We start from the raw sequence: 24659 nt of genomic DNA on the forward strand, positions 1-24659 counted from the left end.
AGTATTGCATGAGTCTAAATTGTTAAATATGACTGGCTGGTGTGAAGGAACTGACCTGGACACATCAGTGTTTGACTCTGAAAGCTGCAAACATCAGGTCGAAACCTATATCTATATATATAATCTATATATACAGTCTATGGTCGAAACCCAAAAGACAGATCCTTAGTTGAATCGTTTATATATTTTCTTTTGTATGAATTACATTTGAACATGTTTATATATCTTATAAACCTTTTTTTATTATTAACATGATTTTTATCTGTAATATATATTGTATGTAAAGCACTTTCAGCTGCATTTATTGTATGAAAGGGGCTAAACAAATTAAAAGTGTACCATTATTATTGTTGCTGTTATTATAATTAACATAAATAATTTTATATAAATTAGGATTGTTTCAGCACTGGCCCCAGGAATGTTTTTACACAGTGAAAATAAACAAATAAAATATTTAAAGTTTTCATTTTGGACATTTTACGTCTTTAACCACAGTCCCCGCCCATCGCAGCAGACGGAGCGATCCCATTGGCTATACGGCGTGACGCGGGACGCACAGTTTGTTGTGCAGCGCGCGAAACACAGGAGCGGAAACAAGAGTCCGAAAGAGTAAAAGCACGAATCAAACTCACGTGGATCTGAATTTCACAGAGAACTGGACCCATGGCTGAAACCAGTAAAGCACCGGAACGGTCCAGGAACCTGCCCTGGTGAGTGCACAGCTGTTTACAGCCGGTTAGCATTAGCTAGCTAACCAGTAGCCTGTGTGTTTGGATGAGTTAGCAGGAAGCAGCGTGTCGATCTGTGTCCTGAGAAGTAAACAGAACTATTTTCAAGCTTTTAACGGGAGACGTCAGATTCTCCTCGTGTTTGTGTGGATGAATAAAACTGATCTGCGGCCAGTGTGAAGCGGTGTGAAGGATAATAGGTGCAGCTAGCATTGCTGTGCTGCTGCACCTGCTGTGAGTTTTAAACTTGTACATTTTAGTTGATTGTATTTGTGTGTTGTGCAAACACGTGTGTGCCGAATTGTGGAATGACACCAACACAACGTGAAGTCGTGAGTGTTACTTACGTTTATCTCATATTTACCCAAACACATCATTACGATGTTATAAAGTGGAGCAATTTAAACGAGGTCTGGTCTGACGTGATACTAGTCAGAGATTAACGTTGCTAATCCGTTTGATTTAAACCAGTATAAAGTACTGAGCTCGTAAAAAATACTGCAAATGTCATTTAGCAATAGCAAGTATTTATAATATATGTGTATTAACAATGTGTTTCTGCTTCCAGGGTCGAGAAGTACAGACCTCAGAAACTCGATGATCTGATCTCACACAAAGATATTCTGAGCACCAGTAAGTGTGTGGGCCACCTCATTAAATATGTTAACCTCATTAAGTGAAGAATAACATGGTTTATGAGTCAACATCTAACTTATATTTGTTTTAGTTTTGTCACATTTAATCTGTAAAGAACCCAAATTGTACTTAAATCCAGAAGTTATATACATATGCTTTAATATGAATAACTTCTGTCTGTCATTGACTCATGTCTTTGTGTAAATAAGTGTAATTGTAAGTGACATTATAAAATAATAACTAAGGCCTCAGATTTCCTACTTTTCCTCATGTTTTTAATCAGTAATATGATTTAAACGAACCATGTCTTCTACTGTTGTACTGTTATTCTTTTCAAACCCCTGTTTCCTCTCCACAGTCCAGAGGTTTATCAGCGAGGAGAAGCTCCCCCACCTCCTGTTCTACGGTCCTCCTGGAACCGGGAAGACCTCCACCATCCTGGCCTGTGCCCGGCAGCTGTACAAGGACAAAGAGTTCAACTCCATGGTGTTGGAGGTAAGTTAGTGGTTTTTATTCACTCTGGTGTGACGGCTTCTCCCCGATTTGATGTTTATCTCTGATTTGTTTTGTAGTTAAACGCATCTGATGACCGAGGTATTGATGTCGTACGAGGACCCGTCCTGAGCTTCGCCAGCACGCGCACCATCTTCAAGTAAGACTGGAGTTTCTCTCTATCTGCAACCCACACCCACAAGAGGAGGTATTCAAACTGCCGTTGTGTCCGTCCCCCTTGTCCCCCAGGAAGGGCTTCAAGTTGGTGATACTGGACGAGGCCGATGCCATGACCCAGGATGCCCAGAATGCATTGCGACGAGGTGAGCCATCTGTTCGGCCGAGCGTCGCCCACTGTGAGCCGCACGGCTCAATGAGCAGCCGGACAATTTGGCTGCTGGTGAATTACAGACTGGTTCCACCCTGATATTCATTTATAAAATCCCTATGTGAAGATCTGTGGATTTAGTTCGAACTGGAACTTTAACTCTTGAACAAAGACTCTGTTCATGGCCAGTTTGCAGCTTTAGCTTCTTTCTGACTTGTGCTTTCTCCTCTCTCTCTCTCTCTCTCTCTCTCTCTCTCTCTCTCTCTCTCTCTCTCTCTCAGTGATTGAGAAGTTCACAGAAAACACTCGCTTCTGTCTCATCTGCAACTACCTGTCCAAAATCATCCCGGCTCTCCAGTCTCGCTGCACCAGGTTTCGCTTCGGCCCGCTGTCCCCAGATCAGATGGTTCCCCGACTGGAGTATGTGGTCCAGCAGGAGAGGTGTGTGTTGTGTAGGTTGTGTAGTAGAAACATGTTTTTCTTTTGACTGTCTGCAAACTAGTTTGTCACACAGAGGGGTCTGAATTTAGAGGATGTAGATCAGTAATAGAAGAGTGACATTATTTGTTTATGGCATTTATACAAAGATTTCACAATTAGCGATATATTACAGTGCATATATATATGTTTAAATATTGCCAAATATCAAACAATTGTGTTTCAAATATCTACAAATATAAACATTACAGTACTTATTCAATGCTAACACAAAGATTGCTTCTTCTTTGTGTCAGTATTGACGTCACTCCAGATGGAATGAAAGCCATCGTGACTTTATCATCCGGTGACATGAGGAGATCTCTGAACATCCTGCAGGTACGACATCACGATCCTTCTGCTTAACAAAACGTTCCATGTCGGTTGAAGACATCAGTGTTGGGGGGGGTTAACCAGTGTGACTCTGTGGTTCCAGAGCACCAGTATGGCATATGGGAAGGTCACAGAGGACACAGTGTACACCTGCACAGGTCACCCCCTCCGCTCAGACATCGCCAACATCCTCGACTGGTCCCTCAACAAGGACTTCACCACATCGTACAAACGTATCCTTGTCTTCCAGGCTCATGCACTCAGCAGAACAATAATCAATCTGTGACATGCAACCCAGGGTTTTTATCTTATTCTGTACAATTCAGAAAAGACCAAACATCCTAAAGAAGCTGTTTATTCAGTGAGTTTCTTTCTGGCAACCGATTAAACTCACTGACAGCGTCATAGAGTTGACGCTACTAAATCTGTTTGACACTCAAATGGAAGAAAAGTGAAGAAAGAAATTTAGAATTAAACTGAATTAACCAGATCCTCTTGAAAGTCCTTAACGTCGTCCTCTCAGAAATCCTGCAGCTGAAGACTTTGAAGGGTTTGGCTCTGCAGGACATCCTCACTGAGGTTCACCTGCTCGTCCACAGAGGTGAGGCTCCTGCTAACAGACTCGTCTTCACACAAAAATTCAATCATTAATCAAATGGAAATGAAGATTTTAGGCTTAAAATATGAAAATTATGTGTTTTTATATTATTTAAAGAATCCCTTAAATGCAAACACATAAACGCTGTTGTACAAGTTTATTCATTTTTTCTTTATTTCTCATTTTAAGTGGACTTTCCTCCCCACATCCGGATCGGTCTGCTCATCAAGTTGGCCGACATAGAGTAAGTGAGATGTAAACGAACATGAACTGGACTGAAAGCCACCAGGTCAGATTCTCCCTGTTTCTGACCCTGTTGTCGTCTCCTCAGACACAGACTCGCCTCGGGAACCGATGAGAAGATCCAGCTGAGCTCCATGGTGGCAGCTTTCCAGGCGGTGAGAGACCTGGTGGTCAGCGAAGCCTCTTAGATCCAGGAACCGTCTCCTCAACGTAAACCAGAGTCACTTGAAGAGGAGGAAATAATGATTCATGAGTGGCCACAGCTACTCCTGTTTGTACCACAGTGAAGAGCAACTGGACCACACTGCCTTCATCTAGAACTCGGAGATAGAGAAACTTTCAAAAGAGATGTTGGTCTCTTGTTTCCTTCTTTTCTATCCTCTTCTTTTTCAATGTTACTAAAACCTTTTAAACAGTTTGAACAATTTCCTGCAAGTTGCTTTCTGGAAGGATGTACAGCGTCCTCTCGATTGGTTGGAAAGAAGAGAGCAACCTTTTCTCAGCTCTTCAATCTGCCACCTCTGGTCAAACTGGTGTGAAACCACCACTTTGTTTGTTTTTGGAAGGAACCAGATGTCTTCACGTGTCCACTGCTCAGCACTTCTCCATCTGAGTCACTCCCATGCAAGAGGAAATGGAAAACAGTCCCGAGGCACTTCCCTCTCTTCTGTGGGCACTTAGTTAAAATATGGACTCTTCATTATCAGTGTCTGATAAATTCCCCGTCTGTCTGTAAAAATAAAAGCTCTGAGACACGTAAATGTTTAAGTCTGTTTAATAAAATTATTTCCTATATATTCCGGTTTCTATTTTTTACATTAACAACAAACATGTGCAGGTACAGTCGCAGGTCGTGTGTTGTTCCCTTATGATAAACACAGGAATTAGATATGTACACAATAAATTAACAGTATAAAAGTGTGATATTCAAGTCATATATAAGCATATGAAAATTGAGTTAATACATCGTTTTACAGTAGTAGTGCAATAAATTAAATCCTTAGTGCAGTACATGTTGACGTTAAGAGCTGCTTCCTGCTCCGAGCTGTGGAAGCATCGTTTAATCAATCTGCAAACAAAGGCATTTTAGTAGTGGTCAGTGGATAAGAATCACTTAGTTGCATTGTTTGGTTATTTTTTAATGTTCGTGTTCAGCCTCTCCACTCCTCCTCCTCTTCCTCGGAGGAGCTCCGGGTCCTGAGGCGCTCGGGGATGTTCCTGTACGTGAGGTACTGCAGGATCCTCTTGGGGAGGGGCAGCGGCTCCAGCTGGTGCGTGGACACCGAATGGCGCAGGATGGATCGGCACAGGTGGCACAGGCTGGGCACCGTCCTGGGCGCCTTCCAGAACCTCACGTGGCCGTCTCTGGTTCTGCCGGAGGGGGAGGGGGGGGGGGGGGGGAAACATGAGAACCAGCTCGAGAACGATGTTGATTAAGTTCACTATGAAAATGTGCAGGTTCAAAATTGAATTGTTTGCACGTGAGATGTGGAACACGAGTTGTTATTTTGGTCAAAGTTGTGAAAGCAACATTTGAAGGAGTTTATGTTTGTTTATAATAAAAGATTACACAAAAACAACTGAACGTGTTTCCACAAAACTGTGTGGAAGGATCTGGGATCAGTCAGGGAACAAACCATTTACGTTTTGGTATCAGGGGAAGATCCAGGATTATTTTCAAATTACAAGATAGGAAGTTTTCAACATTTACCTTGATGTCTCACAGAGTAATTCTATATCTTGATGAAAAACTCAGACGTGTTTAAAGGATTGTTATTTATGAAAGTGTTCAGATCAAAGTAAAAAAATCAGGATCTAGAGAATTTGAGGCCTAGTAACCACCACACAGTACCAGGACCAGGTACCATTAGGTTTAAAGGATTGTTCTTATAAACACTTACGCTGTTTTTCATTCTATTTTAAATTACGAGTAGCAGCAGCATTTAGTTGTTTTGCATTGTGGGTAACACATTCCCTATTAATGTTATTAGGCAAGCAGCTGTTTTTAAGTTTGTCTATGTTGAGTCTTTCAGGAATAATCGTTTTTTAAAGTGTTTGGTTTGCTCAGTTTAAGCAGCAGGAGTTTCTAAAGTTCCTGCTGCCACAGATGAAATTAATTCATGTGAAAAATGTGTTCCCACCACAGACACACTTATAAAAGACGGAATGTGATGAAGTTGAAGGATTGGAAAGAAGTTTGTTTATAAATTGGGGTGATGACACAGAAGTGGAATCTGCCACAGGAGAAATTGTGATTGTTTTCCATCTACTGCTGAAATTCAGACTGAACCCGACAACTGTCTTGATGTTTATGAGGTTGATTTATTTACCCTGTGGCGACCACGCCCCCTTGTGGATGGTAGTCGCAGCAGAGTCCGTTGGAGTCTCTGTCGGCTTTGGTCTGCATCACCATCCCTTTGTTTCCCGGCTCCCAGATCAGAAGAGCTCTGCAAACACACACACACACACACACGTGTCTGGAATCAGTTCCTGCAAAGTGCGTTGACGTTCACACGACGCTGTGATCCACCTGCTCACCTGCAGTCGGTCACGATGGACAAGTGCAAACCGTTGGGAGAGAATTGTATCGCTGAGATCTGGTTCTGCCCGTAATCGTCAAAGTAGTCACTGTGGAGGAGAGAAAAGTTTCTTTAGGGACGATGACAATAAAGACCTTGTGCTCAAGAGAACCTTCATGTTCATGTCTCGAACGTGAACTGTTGGGAGAAGAGGAGACTGGAGTGTAGACTCACACCAGAGTGGCCAGTTTCTCTGCGGTGTACGGGTCCCACAGGTCGATCCACCAGCTGGAGCCGCTGAAGGCCGCGGTGGCGAGCAGCGCCCCATCAGGAGAGAAGTCACAGGAAGACAGGAGGTACAAGGTCTTCCTGTTCCCGCCGGTCAGGTTCCTGATGAACGTGTACGAGCGTAAACTCCACAGACACACCATCTGATGGGGGGGGGGGGGGGGGCAGAGGTTACTTTGCTGTGAGGATCATTATTTTCTCATCCTGGCCTTCAAACAGTGACCAGCTGCATTGATAAACAATCTATTGATTTGATTTAAGGATTTACAGCCACACAGCCACACAGTTTAAAGTGATTGGGATCTTAAAGTCTGGCTCTGCTCAGTGAAACGTCGTCTGCTTCTCTTTCTGGTCTGGAGAAGCTTCCTGCTGCTTTAAATGTCTCAGAATGAAACTGAAGCGTCTCATGTTTCTGTTCGTCTCACAGAAACTCAACACGGGACGAGGATGAAGAGAAGCAGATCGCTGCATCATGGAGCGAGAGATTCATATCACAAATCAAATGTCTGAAAAGCTTCATGTAACTCGGTCAGGACGTTCAGTTACATCAGAGCTTGATACAAAACACAACACATAACTAAATGTTAGAGCCGATAAAATCTTCCACAATTATTCACTATCAAAGGAAACGTTTCCTCTCATGATCACATGAAACAGACTCGTGATCAGAAGCTGAAATTCACTGTGAGGATTCACACAAGTAACAGATGAGAGGAAAAGAGAGGAAGGGATCAAAAACAACACACTCTGCCTTTAGTTCACATATTAAACACAAGCGTACGGCACAAAATCAATTTTTTAAGTTTTAAACAAGATAATTAACAAAGAATCTTTCTGTCTGAACAATCCCAAAGTGCTGAGCTGCCTGCACAAAGCCAACTAACTAATAACAATGTAATCTATTACTCAAAGACTCCACCTCAAACCAAAGGATCAAACTACACAGGCACTGGATGCAGGATTGAAATTTTGATTATGTTTTATCCTTTTAGACAAGCTTTTAAAATGGAAAATGTGATTCAATTAAAAATGTTGACACAAAAAACTGAAAGTAAAAATATTTCTGAAATCTGAAATCGACACAGAATAAAGATTAAAACGGGGAAATGAGGATTGAAGAATAATATAGTATGAAATATAACTGTATATATTTAAATCATGTGTCTTATCGTTGCTTCTGATGCACGTGTGTCTCTTTACTGTGCATGTTTTCATAACTTCTCTGTCACTCACTCGGTCGAACCTGCCGACGGAGGCGATCATGCTGCAGTCCGGGGACACGCAGCAGCAGCTGATCCAGTCCTTGTGGCCCGACAGCACCTGCACCTTCTTACCTGCAACACACGGCACATTCATCAATGTTTAAACACTTCAACGGGAACATTTGTTTGCTCTCGCCTCTTTGTTCAAACAGAGGGTTTTTACTCCGGCTGCACTGAGTGGTGATTAGAACACGGACGAGGTGATGAACACACAGAGAGAAACACGATTTACAAACTCTCCTGTTTGCTCGTAAAAAACAGACCAGAGCAGATATCAATACAGTCTGTGTCTATTCCCATTTTATTTACGTTTATTGTTTTATTATGTGAGGAATTTAGTTATATATATATAAATAATCAATTTTATAATTATTATTATACATTTACTAATTATTAATTCAGTGATACTTCAAACTAAGGTACATGATCTGATCTGGATGAACAGACACGTTTATTTCCTGAGGTTTGATTCATGTCTTGAACATATATTTCGGGTCTTGTTATCATAAATGTCAGTGTTAGTCATTAAATGAATCTTTACTTAGTTGTAAACACTTATGTGTTTAGATAACGAGGTTAATCAAACACTCCTGATAGAAATGGAGGAATTGTTTTGTGAAGTGTTGATGTTGTAGGTTTTTCATCCTGAAGGACTGAAAAACTGCTTGTTTAAGAAATAAAATTCTCTCAATTCTTGTTAAATTATGATAATTTTTACCCCAAATGTCAGATATTATTTATTTATTTTTATTTGATGGAACTTCAGTGAGTGTCAGTGACTTAAATCTGGTGGTTAAGCAGCAGAAAGAAGCCTCTTTGATCTTTTTTGAAAAAAAAGTGAAGATCAAAAGAGAAAAAGAAAAAGATCAAAGCAGAAGCCGACAGGAAAAATACAAATATCATCATTTTCTACATCATTTTCTAAGTAACAAATAAGGAAAAAAAAAAATCCGAACAAAGACAAAAAGGATCGAGCCAGCCAGGAGTCGAACCTAGAATCTTCTGATCCGTAGTCAGACGCGTTGTCCATTGCGCCACTGGCCCGAGGACGAGGCACTACCGTGACCAGACATTTTTTAAAGCGCGCGGCGATAACAACACGTTTTATTAACTGTCGCTATAAAAACTAAACATGTACAAGGTGTCGCTTATTTAATTTATACATAGTGACGATGACTTTAAGAAAATAAAGATCGATCTAATCTTAAATCATCCGATTTCTTTGGAGAAGCTGAAACTCACGTCTTTCGAATGGCCGATTTTTTACGAATGTCTTTGAACTCACCACCAAGGAGTGTTTCTCAATACAAAAACAACAAAACAATTAAAATGTTGCTAAAAAGTGAAGTTTGGAAGTTTTCCTGCATATTATTGGACCTTATTGAAACACTGGCTGCAGCAGAGAGCGGAATTAAATATAGACACACGATAAGTTTGAGGAAATGCTCGACTCAGGAATGGAAAGAATGAAGTCAATGAGCTCAAACGTGCAAATGAACAAAGTCAACATGAAAACAACACCCGGTATAAAAACAGATGATATCTCAGGATGTAAATTAGATAAACAGAATCTGCCTGGAATGTAAACAACATTGACCACATGAGGAAAAGTGTGTTTGCATTGGGAAACAATGGAGTCTTTAATTGTTTGTGAAAATCACTCGAACAATAAGCATTTTTTCACAACATCTTAAGGACAAAAAAGGTTTAAAAAAAGTGATAAATGTGCACAAGTGGGACGTTACAAAGCTTTTGAGCTGTTTGTTGTATTTTAAAGAAACAGTTGAAATCAATATAACACAATGATAAGTTTAGGGAAGCGGTCGAAACAGGAATGGAAAGAATAAGTAGTTAATTTAGTCTCTTAGATAAAATGAAGATCAAACAAAATATGCACCATTACAAACAGACGATATCTCAGGATGTAAAACAAACAGAACAGAATCCGCCTGAAATGTAAACAGCAGCTATTCCCTTTAACTACATCAGAAGGAGTTGTGTTTGCATTGTGAAACAGTGGAGTCCTATCAGCTCGGATTGTTTGTGAACGCCACTGGAAATTATGTTATCAAAGCCTTGCTCTGGAAAAAAGACACGAGTCTCTCTGGGACTTTGTCTCTGGAGAAGCGTTGTGTCTGGACTTGTCATCGCTTGCTACTAAACACAAACAGCACCTACCTTTCTTAGCCAGGTCCCAAATCCTCAAGGTTTTGTCCCGGGAGGACGACACCAGCGTGAGCGTCCCGTTCTGAGGGAAGACCAGGTCCCTCACGACTCCTTCATGGCCGTGGAGGTCAAACACAGCATCTCCTGAACGAGCAGGTATCAGAGGAAGTCGTTTACAACCCGAGCAGAGCACAGACCACGTCCCCGCCAGCAGAACTACAGTCCTCACCCGTTAGGACATTCCAGATCTTGATGACCCCGTTCTCCAGGCCCGTGGCCAGGAGCAGGCTGTTGTTCCCTTTGGACGACGTGTTCCCCGGCCGTGCAGCAGCAGTGCCGGATCTCGGGGGCCTGGGCCCGAAGGCGAGGCCCCACACCGGGTGATCACAGCTGAAGCTCTTGTCTCCTCGGTCGGTTTCTCCGCCCTGATCGTCTCTGTGACAGAAAAGGAACATTTAACACGCAGATGCTATAAATAATTCAATGATCCGGCCTTGATGTGTCGCAGATTTAACGACTAGGAAAATCTGAATAAAACCGGCTTGATATGAGTCACTGAATGTTGCCTCGGTTGCCTCCTTCATTATTATCATGCACTGGTATGTAAACACGCAGGGAGACGATCACACTGAGAAATGAATCCATATTAAGAAATGTCCAGGAGCCATGAAAACCAGGCTTTAAATGCACATTGTGATAAATTATATATGAGGATAAATGAGACCCTGAAAAAAAGTCAAAATTCAGTCAAGAAATTGAAAGAAAACTCTTGTTTCTACTTCTTTACTCAAGTTACTGTTTTTATATGAATTCTTGTATTCTAGCTTCTATTGAGCAATGACATTTTGCTCCAGTTTCCTAAAAAACTATTTCTTAATCTCTTTTAATGTCACAATCAAGTTAAACAGAACAGCTACATGTGATGTTTACATCAAAGGCACAAGAGGACGACTTAATAAGTAAAACATATGAAAACAATAAGACAATAAATGGAAGATTTGATTTTATTCTCAGCTAAACACGACAATATTTACTTTACTTTTATCTCGATTCATATTTGTATTTATTCATGTATTTCATTCTGTATTTTCAACCATTTGTTTTCTGTTGAACTCTCATCAATACGTTTACTATCATTGCATTTTCCTTGTTGCATCATTTCATACACATGATGAAGAACAGGCAGATTCATTAATGATTAAAAACTTGTTGTTGTGCGCAGCCCTGATTATCTCCTCCAGCTTATCAGGCTCACGGACACCTGAACGCACCGTGTGGATTTAAGTACCGCCGGGTAAACCTACTCGGAGTCGAGGGGCCAGGCGACCACCCACACGATGCCGTGACCCATGGACCAGGCGAACCAGGCTCCGTCCGGGGAGAAGTCCACGCTCCAGGTCTCGCACCCGGCGCGGCCAAGCAGGGACGGGGGCCGCCGGGTCTTGAGCTCCAGGAGGAGAGCCGGGTCCGAGGCTGCACAGGAGGGAGGACAAGGGGGGAAGCAGAGTGAAGTGAACCCGGCTGACAGGTCCATCCCTCCCCGACACTGACCTCCACCATCCCCGTGTGATCCCGCTCCCCACCCCCGGGGACAGCAGCGCCCCTCCGGCGGGTGAACGCTCCCCCTGCGACCCGCTGCCCGGCTACGGAGGGACGCGATGACAACAACCATTATTCATTAATCCACTTACATGTCCCGAGCGGCTCCGCGTTGTTTTCCGTGGAGCACATCGTTGTGTGTTTTATTCCCTTTCCTCACATTCTCCGCGGTGTCGCCCGCTTCTTGAATCCGTCCTCCGGGTACGTTGGAGCCCCGGCGTCCATGCAAACGAAGCCCGGGCACGGTGCTTGTGTGCGGGCGGAGCGGTCCGGGATGTCCGCGGTGTCTGAGCGCTCGATGTTCCGCTGGGTTCCCTGACGCCTCCGTCACTTTCCACCATTGGACTGTTTCACAACGTGATCCCGTTCCGGTGTCATTACGTAACTGCACTGATCCCAGACCACTCCCCCCCCCACACACCCCCTCTATTTTATTATAGGAATCCATCTGGTTCCTCTGATAAACAACACTGGTCCTCATTCATCAGAAAAATGACTTTTTATATTTAATTATCTTTATTATGGCAGAGATCCTGAGATAAAGTGTCAAAAAATGTGAATAACAGGGTGAGAGTGTCTTAAATCTATATTTTTTAATTCCTTACAACAACAAATCTCAACTTTCTGGCTATAAAAAACAATATTAAGTGTAAAAATATGTGAATCAGAGGGAAAATGTCTTAAATATGTATGTTTCCTTTATTTATCACATTCTATTTCAACTTTCTGACTTAAAAGACGGATAGAAAAAAGGTTTAAAATGTGTGAACCTGTGAGAACAAGGTGTTAAATTAATAATTTATATTATTTATGACATTATGTCTTAAGAGTTCTGTCGACCGAAGCTAACGTCAGACATGTTCTCAGGCTGAGATTAACTATTTAACAGAATTTCTCGAACCATTAACAAAAGGCAGTGCTTGTTAAAAAACAACCAAAACCTACAAGAGGCCAAAACAGTCGCCTTAAGAAACCACTTTTAAATAAAATTACAATTTACTTGATTAAGTAAATGACGGTGAAGTAAAGTAAAAATAAAACAATTAGTAAAGAAATCCATGGTAATGTTTTATTTAACTTGTAGAGTGGCATCATTTGAAGAAGCTGAAATACTCTTGATTCTCTCGATTTCTCATGTTACACAAGATAAGGGACAAACTGCCTCAGCCACATTCTTGGAGACGAGCCCAGTGGAGAGATGTGGTCCACACATGGAAAGTCAGAGTTACACATTATGTGTGTGATACAGAGAGGAGCTGTACATGCATCTATGAATAAGACGGAAGTTATGTTATTGTGATTGATTTGAAAATCGATCTTCAACCTTTAGACAAATAAAGGTTTCTAGTCTTAAACTGCTCGTACATGTGGGTAAAAAAAAAAAGACATACACACGTCAACAATCATACTTTTTTTTTTATTAAACAACTTAATTTACTACATTGATCTCAGTATCATGTTCAAAACGCTGTACAAAAACACAACCACAGGAATAAAAACGTACAAATATTAAAAAGCCTGTTGTTGACGCTCACGGGACAAACCAGAATTATTGACACAGTCAAAAAAGTCTAAGTGACAAAGGTGTGTATTTACAAGTGTGTGGTCAGACAACAGGTTTTTACAAATGTGGGGGAGGTGAGGGACAAGGTGGCTCGTGTCAAGGAAACGGAAATGGATATGACAAAAAATCTATTGTCTGTTATTAAAGTAAAACAACTAAAATGTCAAACTAACTTATCTTAAGAAGCAGGTGACACCAACATACAATCCTTGTGTGTCTATACTTGTGGGTCTGTGTGTGTGCAAAAGTGTAAAAGGTGCCCTGACTACTATTGTCCAAACCTCCCCCCCCCACAAACCTCACAGATAGTAATAGAAAACAGCAAAAAGCCGAACAGCTTGTGTGGCAGCTGATCTGAGACCAGGTCAAAAAGAGACTCTGAGGGATGGGCCCCCTTTATTCAGGAGCCCTGGGCTGTGATAGGATGATGGGGAATGGGGGGGGGGGGGGGACCAATGAGCTGAACCATCAACTCCTCATCCTCATCAGCACCTTGGAGAGAGAGAGACGGGCCCTTTGACCCTTTGACCCTGACCTCGCTGCACATAACACTATTTACAATATAACAAATTAAAAGAAATATTTTTTTTTACAAAAGTCTTCCACCAGAGTTTTTCACATTCACATTCTCAGTACATCGTTTTTTTACCTTAAAAAAAGAAACTTTGATCTAAAAACACTTAAAATATATAAGTGACAGGATCCACAGGCTGTTCCGTCTGTTCGGTGTCCTCCTGCTGCTGAGAGCTGGTGTCCCCAGTGTCCACGTCCTCGTGTTCGCCTGCGAATCAACAACAAGACAACACATCAACAAACATGTTGTCACATCTTTTACAAACATCTACAAAGTCTAATAGACTGGTGAGGTGAGGCCCTACCCGATGGGATCTGGTGGATCTGGGCGAGAGTCATGTGATTGCCGTTGGTCAGCGGAGGCAGCCGGGGAACAGCGTCCTGAAAGATCTGCTCGTCATCGTCCGAGTCCACCAGAGACATCACTTCTCTCCGGTCGTCCTCCGTTTGCCTGGAGAGCAGAAACTCTATTAAGCACCTGGAGTCAGGAACTGGGACGTATACTAAGAAAGACTCGTTAACACTGGGACACATCTTCAAATCCTTAGAGGAGTTATTTTACGACGGGTCAACAACTGTGTCCAGATTATGCGAACAAACTAAGTGGTACAATCGACAGTGTTTGACCACTAGAGGTGCTATAGAGCAGAGTTTTTATCCAACATTCGCGATACACAGTTATGCTGTTTGAACGATCAGCTGTCAGCAGCAGCGTGCGGGGAAATGTAGCTAAGAAACGCCGTAAAGAAGAATCCGGCTAACTGCCAAATATCGATGTGAACATTAAAAATCAGTTTTTGTCAATGTTTACACAGGAACCTTTTAGGTTTATCCAAAAGCGTCAGTGTGTATAATAACTGGAAATATAATTTAACCTGGTTCATTTGTATTTGTGAGGTTGAGGATCTGTCATTTCCAAAACGGACTTCTTTCATGTCAACTCATATTAAAAATGTTATATGGAAATAAACCATAAATCAGTTTACAAGTGAAGGAGCCAATAAAACGTGGACTTTGTCCCTCGTGTGTTTAAAGGGATAGTTTGACTCTTTCTTGCAGAGTTAAGACGTGAAGACAAAGCTCAGATGTTCATTCATGAGCTGGGTTAAGTTCAGTTTCTCACTGTTCCCAGCTCAGATAGCATCTGGTGTAGCTTTGTATTTACCATACAAACATAAGACTGATATCAATCTTCTCATCTCATCAGAAACATAGCATTATGCTCTATGAACGGCCAGACAGTCATTTTCTATCTCTGCTTCTTTTCCGATGGATTCATACAAGTGAGATTAACACGAGATGAGAGAAGCTCTGGTAGAACACTGCAGAATGTAAGAGCTGGTGTTCATCCCTTTGTTTGGATGGATTGAATTAAATTACACATGCAGATCATATAAAACAAGTGAACGTGACCAACTCACCCAAAGTCTCCTCCTGAAACAGAAATGTGAAGAGAAATTGTGAAGAGTTAGTGGATTTGTCCTGATTCACACTTTTTTGCATGTGTCAGTTCTCAGGTGCAACATTACAGCTGCAGTGTGTTATTACAGTAAATGCAGAGAACGAGTGGGGCAGTAAATATGTTGCATGCATTTGTGACTTTTCGTGCATCGGCAGCAGAGGCCACAGTGAGTTACCCAAGCAAATGCGGTGTCGGCAGGAGTACAGCGATTTGGCCACGATGAAGGTCAGTCCCACGACCAGGGCGGCGATGATGATGCCGACGATGGCTCCTGTGAAAGCGGAGGGGGCTGTGGACACAAAGCAGAAGAGCGGCAGAGGATTAGGAAGCAGCGAGCTGGGAGGCGCAGCCGGTTCATCAGCATTCCAGAGGAGGAGTCGACACCTGCACTGACGGGCTCTTTGTTTTCCACCGGTCCGATCACAAAAGAACTGAATGTTCGATTCCATGTGTCATCATCTCTTGTGACGCAAACGTTTACATTCAAGTGTCTCACACGAGAATGCAGTGATGCTGATTGTTGCACACGTGACCCACACTCACCTCTCACGGTGAGGCCGACCTCCAGCTCCCTGAGGTCGAGCGGGTTCTCGCTGCGGCAGAAGAACACGCCCTCGTCCTCTTTGGTGAGGTTGTGTATGGTCAGCTTGAGGGCGGGGCCCCTCCTCCGTCAGGGCGTACTTCGACCCGGGCGTGATGGCGTCCTGCTGGAGCCCCTTCCTCCACGTGGTGTTGGCCGGGGGGATGGAGGCATCCTCGGTGCAGGTCAACGTGACGCTGGTCCCCTCCAGGGCCGTGACCAGCGGCTCGCCTCTAGGGTACGGAGGCTCTGGGGGAGAAGGAGCAACAATCTCAGCGCCCCGGTGGGAATCAAACCCTCACTAATTGATGAACATCTCTACATTTTGGGACATATTCACTTTGTTGCCAAGAATTGGACAAAAGACTTGTAAATGTGAAGATCAAGCTGGGAACCAGTTCGCCCAACATACAGGAAAGGAGACGCTTCAGCTAGAGAACAGTTAGTGTGCAGGAAATCTTACAACTAGGAAATCACCAGTTCACCCTCACGCTCGTTCTTTGAATTATTGGCAAGGAAGCAAATAATATCAAACCTTTAAATTAAAGTAAAAATAACAAATAACTACCTAAACTCAGAGATACAAAAGCTTTCATGAACAGCACATTGTTTTGAAAAGGTTTGTTGTTCTGAGTTGTTATTAAAATGTGTGAAGTTGAAGGAAACCTTGTGCGGGGCCGGTAGATTCTGGATCTCAAAGCTTTGCAAACATCACATAAAGCTGATAAGGTAAAGCAAACGCAGAGTTTAAACTACTCTTACGCCATCTCAGTGTGTTGTGCAAACCTGTCCTGTGATGACCCACCACTGCTGAGTGACTGAGTGACTGACACTGACTCACTGACTGACTGACACTGACTCACTGACACTGACGCGTCCATGTGGCCACAGTGTTTGTGGGAATGCATAACTCAAACTAATCCAAACAAACTTAGCTATGACAACTAAACCAGGAGCTTATGAACTTTAGAGTTTACAGAGTGATCAGAGCGGAGCTGTGGATGAACTAGTGAGAGTTTAGGACAGGCAGGGATTTCCACCTGCAGGGGAGGTGCAACATCTGATCAGTGACTAAAGGATTCATCACACACAATAAAAACACTTTCCCAATCCTCTACTGGTATCTAGTTTCCTTCTAATCATTTAACCAGAGAACAAACTGGGTGGACTTATCACAGGGTAGTGACCAAACCATTCATAACCTCTGGACTGCAATGGGTTCACCTGCTGAGGCTTTGAGAAACCCATCTCTAAAACCTAAAGATAATCAGCAGCACTTTATCCTACAGGTCATTAAGTTAGGCTTTCTTCAAGGGGAAATGTTAATTGGTGCCATTATAGTTCAGATTGTTTAGTTTATGGGATCAGAAGCAATGAAACAACACAACTGAGCTGTTTTCACAAGTTTCTGCCAAACACATAATCCACATGAATTATCCAGAGTACTACACTAGATCTTTAGTGGTTTTTAAATGTCTCTTTTTAGAGCTGGAAATGCTGGAATAGAAAATGTCAGAGCCTCAGCACGATAACATGTGAAAGCTTCTCTGCTCCCCTGTAAATTGAAGAGTACCGAGGGTCAGTGTGGCTCATGAACTCTAAGGTGGAAAGAACATGAAAGATTCAGCAGCTGCACGTCTCAGGATCACTGAGAGGCTCATTTCACCACAACAAACTTACTGAGGGTGAGCGAGCACGACTTCTCCTTCCCTGAAGGGTCAAAGCCCTTGGCCATGCACCTCAGAGTCTGCCCCTCCGACAGCAGCGAGCGGTTCAAGCTCAGAGACAGACTGTCCCTCGTGTCCGTCACGAAGACGTGTCCTTTCCAGTGGGCGCCCTGGTCGCCCTGGTCTTCTACCCAGCGCAGCGTCGGGGTGGGGTACGCTCCAAACCAGCTGCAGTTGAAAAGGGCGTGGGAGGCGTCGGCTGCTGGCGCCCAACTGCAGTCAGGGTGTCTGTCCGGGGCGTCTGGTCGAGGATAAAGAGTCAGATAACAACTGGGCAAAAAGTACAGACATTTACACAACAAGTTTATTTAGGGACACTGTGAAGAATGAGCCGACCAGCAGACAGGAGTCTTTTCAGAAAGGACTCAACTATCTGAGTTTGAGGATTCAACATTTTGCTTCTGGCTCCTTAAACAACTTTCCTGAAGAAACACTTAAACCATTTATTTATTTTTTTACATTTAGCAGTGAACACAAGATAAAGAACAAAACAGGAAGACCAGGATAAAGTCATTACTTTACTTTTTGTACTAAAACATAAAAACAGGAAGACTACTATTAAATTGGGTTTCCTGAAAGTGATAAATTCTTTCCCGTCCATTATTTTCCCCTTTGTGTGTTTCCCAGTCTGAGGGTCCAGAGAGAGAAGTTAATAGTTCACACTTTGAGGCGTTTAGGAAATATTGTTCTTCACACGTAAGTATTTGAGTTTCCGAGTTAGATTCGCTTTTAACTTTAGGAAAGTCTCTAAAATACAGAAAGAGGAAGTCCAACGTCTCTGGCATTGAATTTCCCTACTTGAACCAAATAAAGGCTTTTATTGATTTTAATAACAAACCTCTCTTCCTCTTTGATTCCCACAATATGCTTTATTTCTTATTTCTAATACAGCTACCCCATAGACACTTTAGTTAATTAATTGTTGCAAATGAAGCTTCATTCTGTCCATTATAATAAATTCTTATAATAAAATCCTTTAATTTGAGAGGTTATCATGTGCTGGTAAGCTCCCTGGAAATAACTTTCCAATTTCAAACTATGTATTTTGGGGGATTTTCTTTCTGTGACTAATTACAGGAAATCAGCAAAAACACAGAAAATGCAGCGTGAGCTAGAAATTCAGGAAGTCCCTTCAAAGACATGAAGAGAAACCTGCACCACGACCCTGCAGATGAAACAGTTATTTTCACATCAGCTAACGCACAGATTCATTTGTTGTACCATCGGAATGAACTTGTAATTATTTCTCTCTGTGTCCTCAGTGTAATATTTCAGTCGAGGTTATGAATCTGTGGACGAGTGCGACGCCTCACATTCAGTCTTTCAAGCTTCACGCTCCTGACTCTGTTCCTGCCACTTGGAATATTTCCAATGTGTATTTTTGTATGTGTATTACGTTTCCACTTATTCACTGTGCACTCATTTATTATTAGGTTTAAAGTTAAACCATTTTATTTTTTGTTATGAGTTAAGATTGGGTTTAAAACTCCTACATTTTAAAGGTCATAGTCGTTGTTCTTGGATTTTAACATGTTTGCTTTCTTCTCTGTGAAATTATCTTAGTTTTTTTATTTTGTGCTAATTTAGGTTTAATTCAAACCCGTAAGTTTAAGGAAAGCTTCGGTTTCTGGCTTTTTTGTTATTTTTAAATGAAAAATAACTGTTTCCCTGTTTACTTTTCTACCAATATTTCATAAAAGTTGTTTATTATTGTAACACTTCTAATTATTTCATTAAATTTGTTCTATTTATATCGATAAAACATAAATTAATGCTGAATTCTTCGTCCGATGTGGAGTTTTTTAAATCATTAATTCGTTTTTTTACACCCAGTTATTTAAGACAACATTAAACCGTGATAAACTAAAGAGTGTTCTGTTAAATTAAATAAAACTTAAAATTCTTAACCTGAGGAATTAAGTAAGTTTAATTTTGGTCTTAAATTTGTTATATATGTTTGTATTGGCACCAGTATTTACACATTTAAAACAAAATGCTGTTTGAAATACTGCTGCATAATAAAATAAATACATGTAAGTGTTGTGTCTTGATCAGAGCTCCAGTCTGACCAGTGTGTTCCTGGTACTCACAGTAAACCAGCAGCTGGTGGTTCTTCTGAACCATCCGATCGGACACGTTGTTGTGGGCCCTGCAGCTGTACAGCCCCTGGCTGCCGGGCTGGATGTTTTCTATCGTGTGGCTCAGCCAGGAGCCGGAGCCGGAGGCCAGCGACACGTTGCTGGACGAGCCTCCGGTGAAGCTCAGGTTCAGGTGCTGGGACGGGAAGGAGGAGCCGGAGCAGTTGAAGGAGACGCTGGAGTCCCGATAGACGATGAGCGTCCCGTTGGACAGAGGGGTGGCCCGCCCGATGGACAGGGACACGTTCTCTGGACCACCTTAGAGAAATGTGCAGTGCATTACAACTACTGTTACTTTAATACTGATCATCATTGATATCCATAACCAACTGGAAGAGATTTCTAGCTGCTGGCTGTATAACAATAGAATACACAGCAATTAGCACTAACTCACTTGGCTAATTTATACAGGATTGTAAATTTGGTCAGTCGGTTAGAAAACCTTGGATTAATTTTGATTTTCCTGTTACGCGTTGATGAATTTTAATGCATCAGGTCCATCGAAATAAAGGCAATATAGGTCAAATAAATATACATAAAATACTCACTACTACCATGTTAAAAGATAGGCCTATAAATATGTAATAACAATGAAAGGCTCAGTACTTATATATGCAGAATGAATACTAGTGATGATTTAGCTCATTGACAAACAAGGGCTGAATATGAGAAATACTTGAAAAAGGGTTTTTGATACGTTTGAAGAGAAATTTAAAATTTTTGAAAGTCTTTAGCCGAATTCAATATCTCATTTTGAATCTATATCCAACAGTGGGATTTCTATAATTCAATGGTTTACTATTTACTGCCATTTACTGCTATTAACCGCCAACATTTCAAAGCAACCCGACCCAGCCCTGCCTGTCTCCATGTGCCGGTGTGACCTGTCCTGGTTGAAGAACCGGTTTGTGTCTTCCAGACAGGAGAGAGAGGAGGTTGCATCACACGTGGACACATGCTGGTTGACTCACTGGTGACTAGAAGCCGGTAACGTGAGTAGACAGTGTTGTTGGGCGCTGGGAAGGGGTGTGAGGACCAGCTGCACTGGTAGATGCCATCATCTCCGGGTGTCACCCCCTGGATCTGCAGCTCGTGGCCGTACAGGACCTGGATGCGCTCGGTAGAAGGAACCGGTGAAGTCCCGCCATCAACGTTGACTTTCCTCCACATGAGTGTCACCATGGTCAGATTACTGACCGGGTGGCACGAGGGGATGATGATGTTCGATCCCGGTGCGGCGGTCAACACCGTGTCTTTGGAGCCGATCCCTGAAACTGCTGCTTTACAAGAAGAAGAAGAAGAAGAAGAAGAAGAAGAAGAAGAAGAAGAAGAAGCTGAGTGAGGAAACTTTGGTTTTCACTCTCACCTGGTTGTGATGTCCAACTCACCTGAGGCAGATAAACACAGGAGAAGAAGCACTAATGTCCCCAGTGTCTCCATGATGTCTCCTCCACCTCCACCTGTCTGTCTCCACCCTTCTACCTCTCTGACTGTCTGCTTCACCTCCACCTGTCTGTCTCCCCGCCCTGTCCACCTGTCTTCTCTACCTCTACCTCTCTGACTGTATACCTGTCTCCTCCACCTGTCTGACTGACTGACCACCTGTCCGTCTCCTCCACCTCCACCTGTCTGACTGTCTGCTCCACCTCCCCCTGTCTGACTGTCTCATGCACCTCCAACTCTCCCTCTCTGTCTGTCTCCGCCCACTCCACCTCTCTGTCTGTCCACCTGTCTCCTCGACCTGTCTTTTCCTCCACCTGTGTGTCTCCTCCACCTCCACCTGTCTGACTGTCCCTGACACACCGTCACCTCGGTCTCTAACCACCATCTGATGGAGTCGCTTTGTTTACCTTAACACGCTAATCCGGAAACTCCTGCACGGAACAAGCCACACCCACACACCTCACCTTCTTAAAGGTACAGTAACACCACTTGTAAAATAAATCTTCTTCTTCTTCTTCTTCTTCTTCTTCCCAGATGTGGAGTTCAGTACGGTGGCCGAGAGAGCTCAACACATGCAAATAAACAATGTGAAAATTAAGAAAACATCTTCATTGATTTGACGACAGCTTCAGATTCGATTTCTAAGCAGATATTATATTGTTGTAACCAGTAGACTGTTCATAAAGACGGACGACATGTTGGAACAGCAGGCAAATATAAACAATAACCTACTTTAATTGCTCAGTCTGGATTTGTTTTACGATTTATGCAAAATGAACTTCTGCCCTATAAAGGAAATAAAAGGAATCATTCATGTACCACAACAGCCTGATGTACAACACACTACACAGCTGAATATCTCACACCCACTCCAAACCCACACACATAGCTGGGAGGACACACACAGACATTACATGTTCAACGCCTTAAACGGGACGAAACAATAATCCTACATTTATAAATTCAGCTCAACAATTCTCTCATAATTCTCACGAGGCTTTGTTATTGAAGTCTGCTCCTCGTCAGTGGTGATGAAAACTCACACAGAGTTGAACTACAGCACGTTCATCACTGTTTTAAATCCCCTGCAAACAATAATATTGTCGTTTACTTAATTGTTTCTGTATTTGCACGTGTTGGGACTTTTTGTAGAAGTTGTTTACTTAATTTGCTTGTGTGTTTTTTATGTGTTTACTCGAGTTGCAGCGCGTTGACCTCTCTCGGCCTCAGGGCAAAACAAATGTTGGTCTTTTTTTTATCAAACATGTGGAGCTTTCTGCAAGGTGTCATCCAGATGTGAACCGGAAGTGGCCCGAGTGCTAAATGCTGACTGTGGCCCCAATAGTGGAAAACAGATCTGGACCACCTTTGGCACGTTTGTCTGAAATATGGCTTGTGTGTGGCCCAGATTTGGCCATTATTCTACCCGGGATATGGGCCAAATCTGGGTCAAAACCATTTAGCAATGCATGACATATATTCTGGACTTGTGGTTGAACTTGAGTGCACCCCCCTCTCCTCCAGTTGCTGTATCTTGTGTCGGTCCCTGAACGCATCACTCTGGTTCTTCACCCCTCAGCAGCAGCGTCTGTCAGCGGACTAGGAGTGAGACATGCCGGTGGATCTGAGCCAGTGGAGCGGTCCTCTTGCTCTGCAGGAGGTGGAGGAGCAGCCCGCCCGGCCCCTGACGGTGAAATACGGATCCGTGGAGGTGGACGAGCTCGGCAAAGTGCTGACACCGACCCAGGTCCGTTAGCTAGCTGCTGCAGGGCTAACACGCTGCTAGCTCAGCCTCGTCTCTGGGGGTTAGCTCAATGCTACACTGCTAGCACCAAGCTAAAGGGAATTTATTTACATTTAACTTCTTTAAGCTTGTTTAAAAAAAAAAAAAAAAAGAGGTTTAAACGATGAGACAAGTAATATAATGTCTGCAGCATGTGAGCATATATGAAACACGGGGGGACAGCGCCCCCATGTGGGCAAACAAGGGAAGTGACCTCTGCTCGTGTTGACCCGCAGGTGCAGAACCGACCCACCTGCCTCGAGTGGGAAGGATGTGACCCGGGGAAGATGTACACTCTGGCCCTGACCGACCCGGACGCCCCCAGCAGGAAGGAGCCCAAGTTCAGGTGACGACAGATAAATCTATAAAAAAATATGTTTCTATAAGACAAGACGAGATCTATCAATAAACTAAGATGTGTCTATAATATAAGAAACTTTATTGATCCCACGTGGGGGGGATTCACATCAGCAGATTTTCAGAATGAGGACAAGACACACAAAACTAAATAGAATAGGCAATAATATCAAAAATAGATAAATAATATACAGATTTAACTATCGATGGAAAATTAATTTAAGATGATTAAAGCACAACGTGAAGAGAAATCAATGGAACACAATATGGCTAATTAACAAACAAACAAAGACGAAAACGTAACCTGCTTGGCAGAAGTAAAAAATCGACATAAGATATTTTTATCATTGCAGTACAAATAGATATTTATGATGCATAGAAAATAATCAAATTGTGCCGTTAAATTACAAATAATAATTTTAATTTTGTGGATCCAGACTTTTTTAGCTGGAGAAATGCAGTTGAAGGGAACTAACATGGCTCCAGTCTTGTGCTCATGGGAACACTATTCCCTGCTTGTCCCCCCCCCCCCCCCCCTACAAAAGTCCCACTCAGCTTTTATATATTGTTTATTTATACGGATGCTTTCAAACTACTGTCATATCACCGTAAGGTACACAGAGCAGCTTAGTTATATTTTACTTCCAAAAATCCATCGATCTTACGTTTTGACTCAGAGCTCCTTCACGACAAGAGCTTAAATATGTGTGTGTGTTTCCCTGAAGGGAGTGGCATCACTTCCTGGTGGTCAACATGAAGGGCAACGACGTGTCCTCTGGCTGCGTCATGTCCGACTACGTGGGCTCTGGACCTCCCAAAGGCACAGGTGAGAAGAGTCCAGTTGTTTCACACGTGATTTGACTAAAGCTTGGGTCAGACCTTCAGATTAAACCCACGACCCCTCTGTGTCCCAGGTCTCCACAGGTACGTGTGGCTGGTGTACGAGCAGCCCGGCAGCATCTCCTGCTCCGAGGACGTTCTCACCAACCGCTGCGGAGACGGCCGCGGGAAGTTCAAGCTCCAGAGCTTCAGGCAGAAGTACGAGCTGGGAGCCCCGGTGGCGGGGACCTGCTACCAGGCGGAGTGGGACGAGTACGTCCCCAAGCTGTACGAGCAGCTGGCTGGAAAATAAGAGAATTGAAAAAGACTCAGCCTGCACTAGGAGTTCCTGTGGAGGAGGACGGTCTGCAGGAAGCTCCCGTTCTCACAAGTGGCAAAAAAGAACAACCATTAACAGTATTATGCTTTTTGTTAGTGCCACTGAATCATATTGTTTTCCCACTGTTGCCTTCCCACGCTGTGACAGAAATACCAGTGATGTCACCTGATCGTCTGCAATAAACCAGTTCAGCACTGACTGGAT

General features: G+C 42.9%; 4 protein-coding genes and 1 non-coding gene across 7 annotated transcripts; 2 read left to right on the forward strand and 3 right to left on the reverse strand.

The window, feature by feature from the left end:
* The first annotated feature begins 543 nt into the window (after nt 1-543).
* rfc5 (replication factor C (activator 1) 5) lies at nt 544-4632 on the forward strand. Its single transcript, XM_053420982.1, has 11 exons — nt 544-710; nt 1297-1361; nt 1723-1859; nt 1937-2016; nt 2106-2179; nt 2466-2625; nt 2919-3000; nt 3098-3227; nt 3518-3595; nt 3782-3836; nt 3924-4632. Exons 1-11 carry the CDS (start codon nt 664-666, stop codon nt 4021-4023), a joined length of 1008 nt encoding a protein of 335 aa, XP_053276957.1. The 5' UTR covers nt 544-663; the 3' UTR covers nt 4024-4632.
* Nucleotides 4595-12132, reverse strand: wsb2 (WD repeat and SOCS box containing 2). 2 transcript variants are annotated; one of them, XM_053420976.1, is made up of 9 exons: nt 11762-11940; nt 11375-11543; nt 10300-10505; nt 10083-10214; nt 7876-7976; nt 6589-6785; nt 6374-6463; nt 6166-6282; nt 4595-5206 (listed from the first exon to the last, which is right to left on the reverse strand). In XM_053420976.1, the coding sequence occupies exons 1-9, from the start codon at nt 11799-11801 to the stop codon at nt 4987-4989; spliced, it is 1272 nt and encodes a 423-aa protein (XP_053276951.1). In that variant the 5' UTR covers nt 11802-11940; the 3' UTR covers nt 4595-4986. The 2 variants fall into 2 exon arrangements, with proteins under 2 accessions (XP_053276951.1, XP_053276950.1); XM_053420975.1 differs by lacking the exon at nt 11375-11543 and having other exon boundaries at nt 11762-12132.
* On the reverse strand, nt 8876-8948 carry trnar-acg (transfer RNA arginine (anticodon ACG)). Its single transcript has one exon. It is a non-coding gene; the product is annotated as a tRNA-Arg (tRNA).
* Nucleotides 12133-13067: 935 nt separating the features above from the next.
* On the reverse strand, nt 13068-21678 carry vsig10 (V-set and immunoglobulin domain containing 10). The gene is given in 8 exon segments (XM_053420974.1): nt 13068-14014; nt 14112-15557; nt 15812-15929; nt 15931-16097; nt 17529-17816; nt 19666-19971; nt 20685-20990; nt 21102-21678. Coding segments are annotated over 7 exon segments (1482 nt in total). The 5' UTR covers nt 21154-21678; the 3' UTR covers nt 13068-14014; nt 14112-15312.
* On the forward strand, nt 20720-24653 carry pebp1 (phosphatidylethanolamine binding protein 1). 2 transcript variants are annotated; one of them, XM_053420984.1, is made up of 5 exons: nt 20720-21630; nt 22681-22903; nt 23176-23285; nt 24022-24122; nt 24211-24653. In XM_053420984.1, exons 2-5 carry the CDS (start codon nt 22769-22771, stop codon nt 24426-24428), a joined length of 564 nt encoding a protein of 187 aa, XP_053276959.1. In that variant the 5' UTR covers nt 20720-21630; nt 22681-22768; the 3' UTR covers nt 24429-24653. The 2 variants fall into 2 exon arrangements, with proteins under 2 accessions (XP_053276959.1, XP_053276958.1); XM_053420983.1 differs by lacking the exon at nt 20720-21630 and having other exon boundaries at nt 22458-22903.
* Nucleotides 24654-24659: the final 6 nt, after the last annotated feature.

Source organism: Pleuronectes platessa, chromosome 4 (assembly GCF_947347685.1).
Source record: "Pleuronectes platessa chromosome 4, fPlePla1.1, whole genome shotgun sequence".
Lineage (NCBI taxonomy): Eukaryota > Metazoa > Chordata > Actinopteri > Pleuronectiformes > Pleuronectidae > Pleuronectes > Pleuronectes platessa.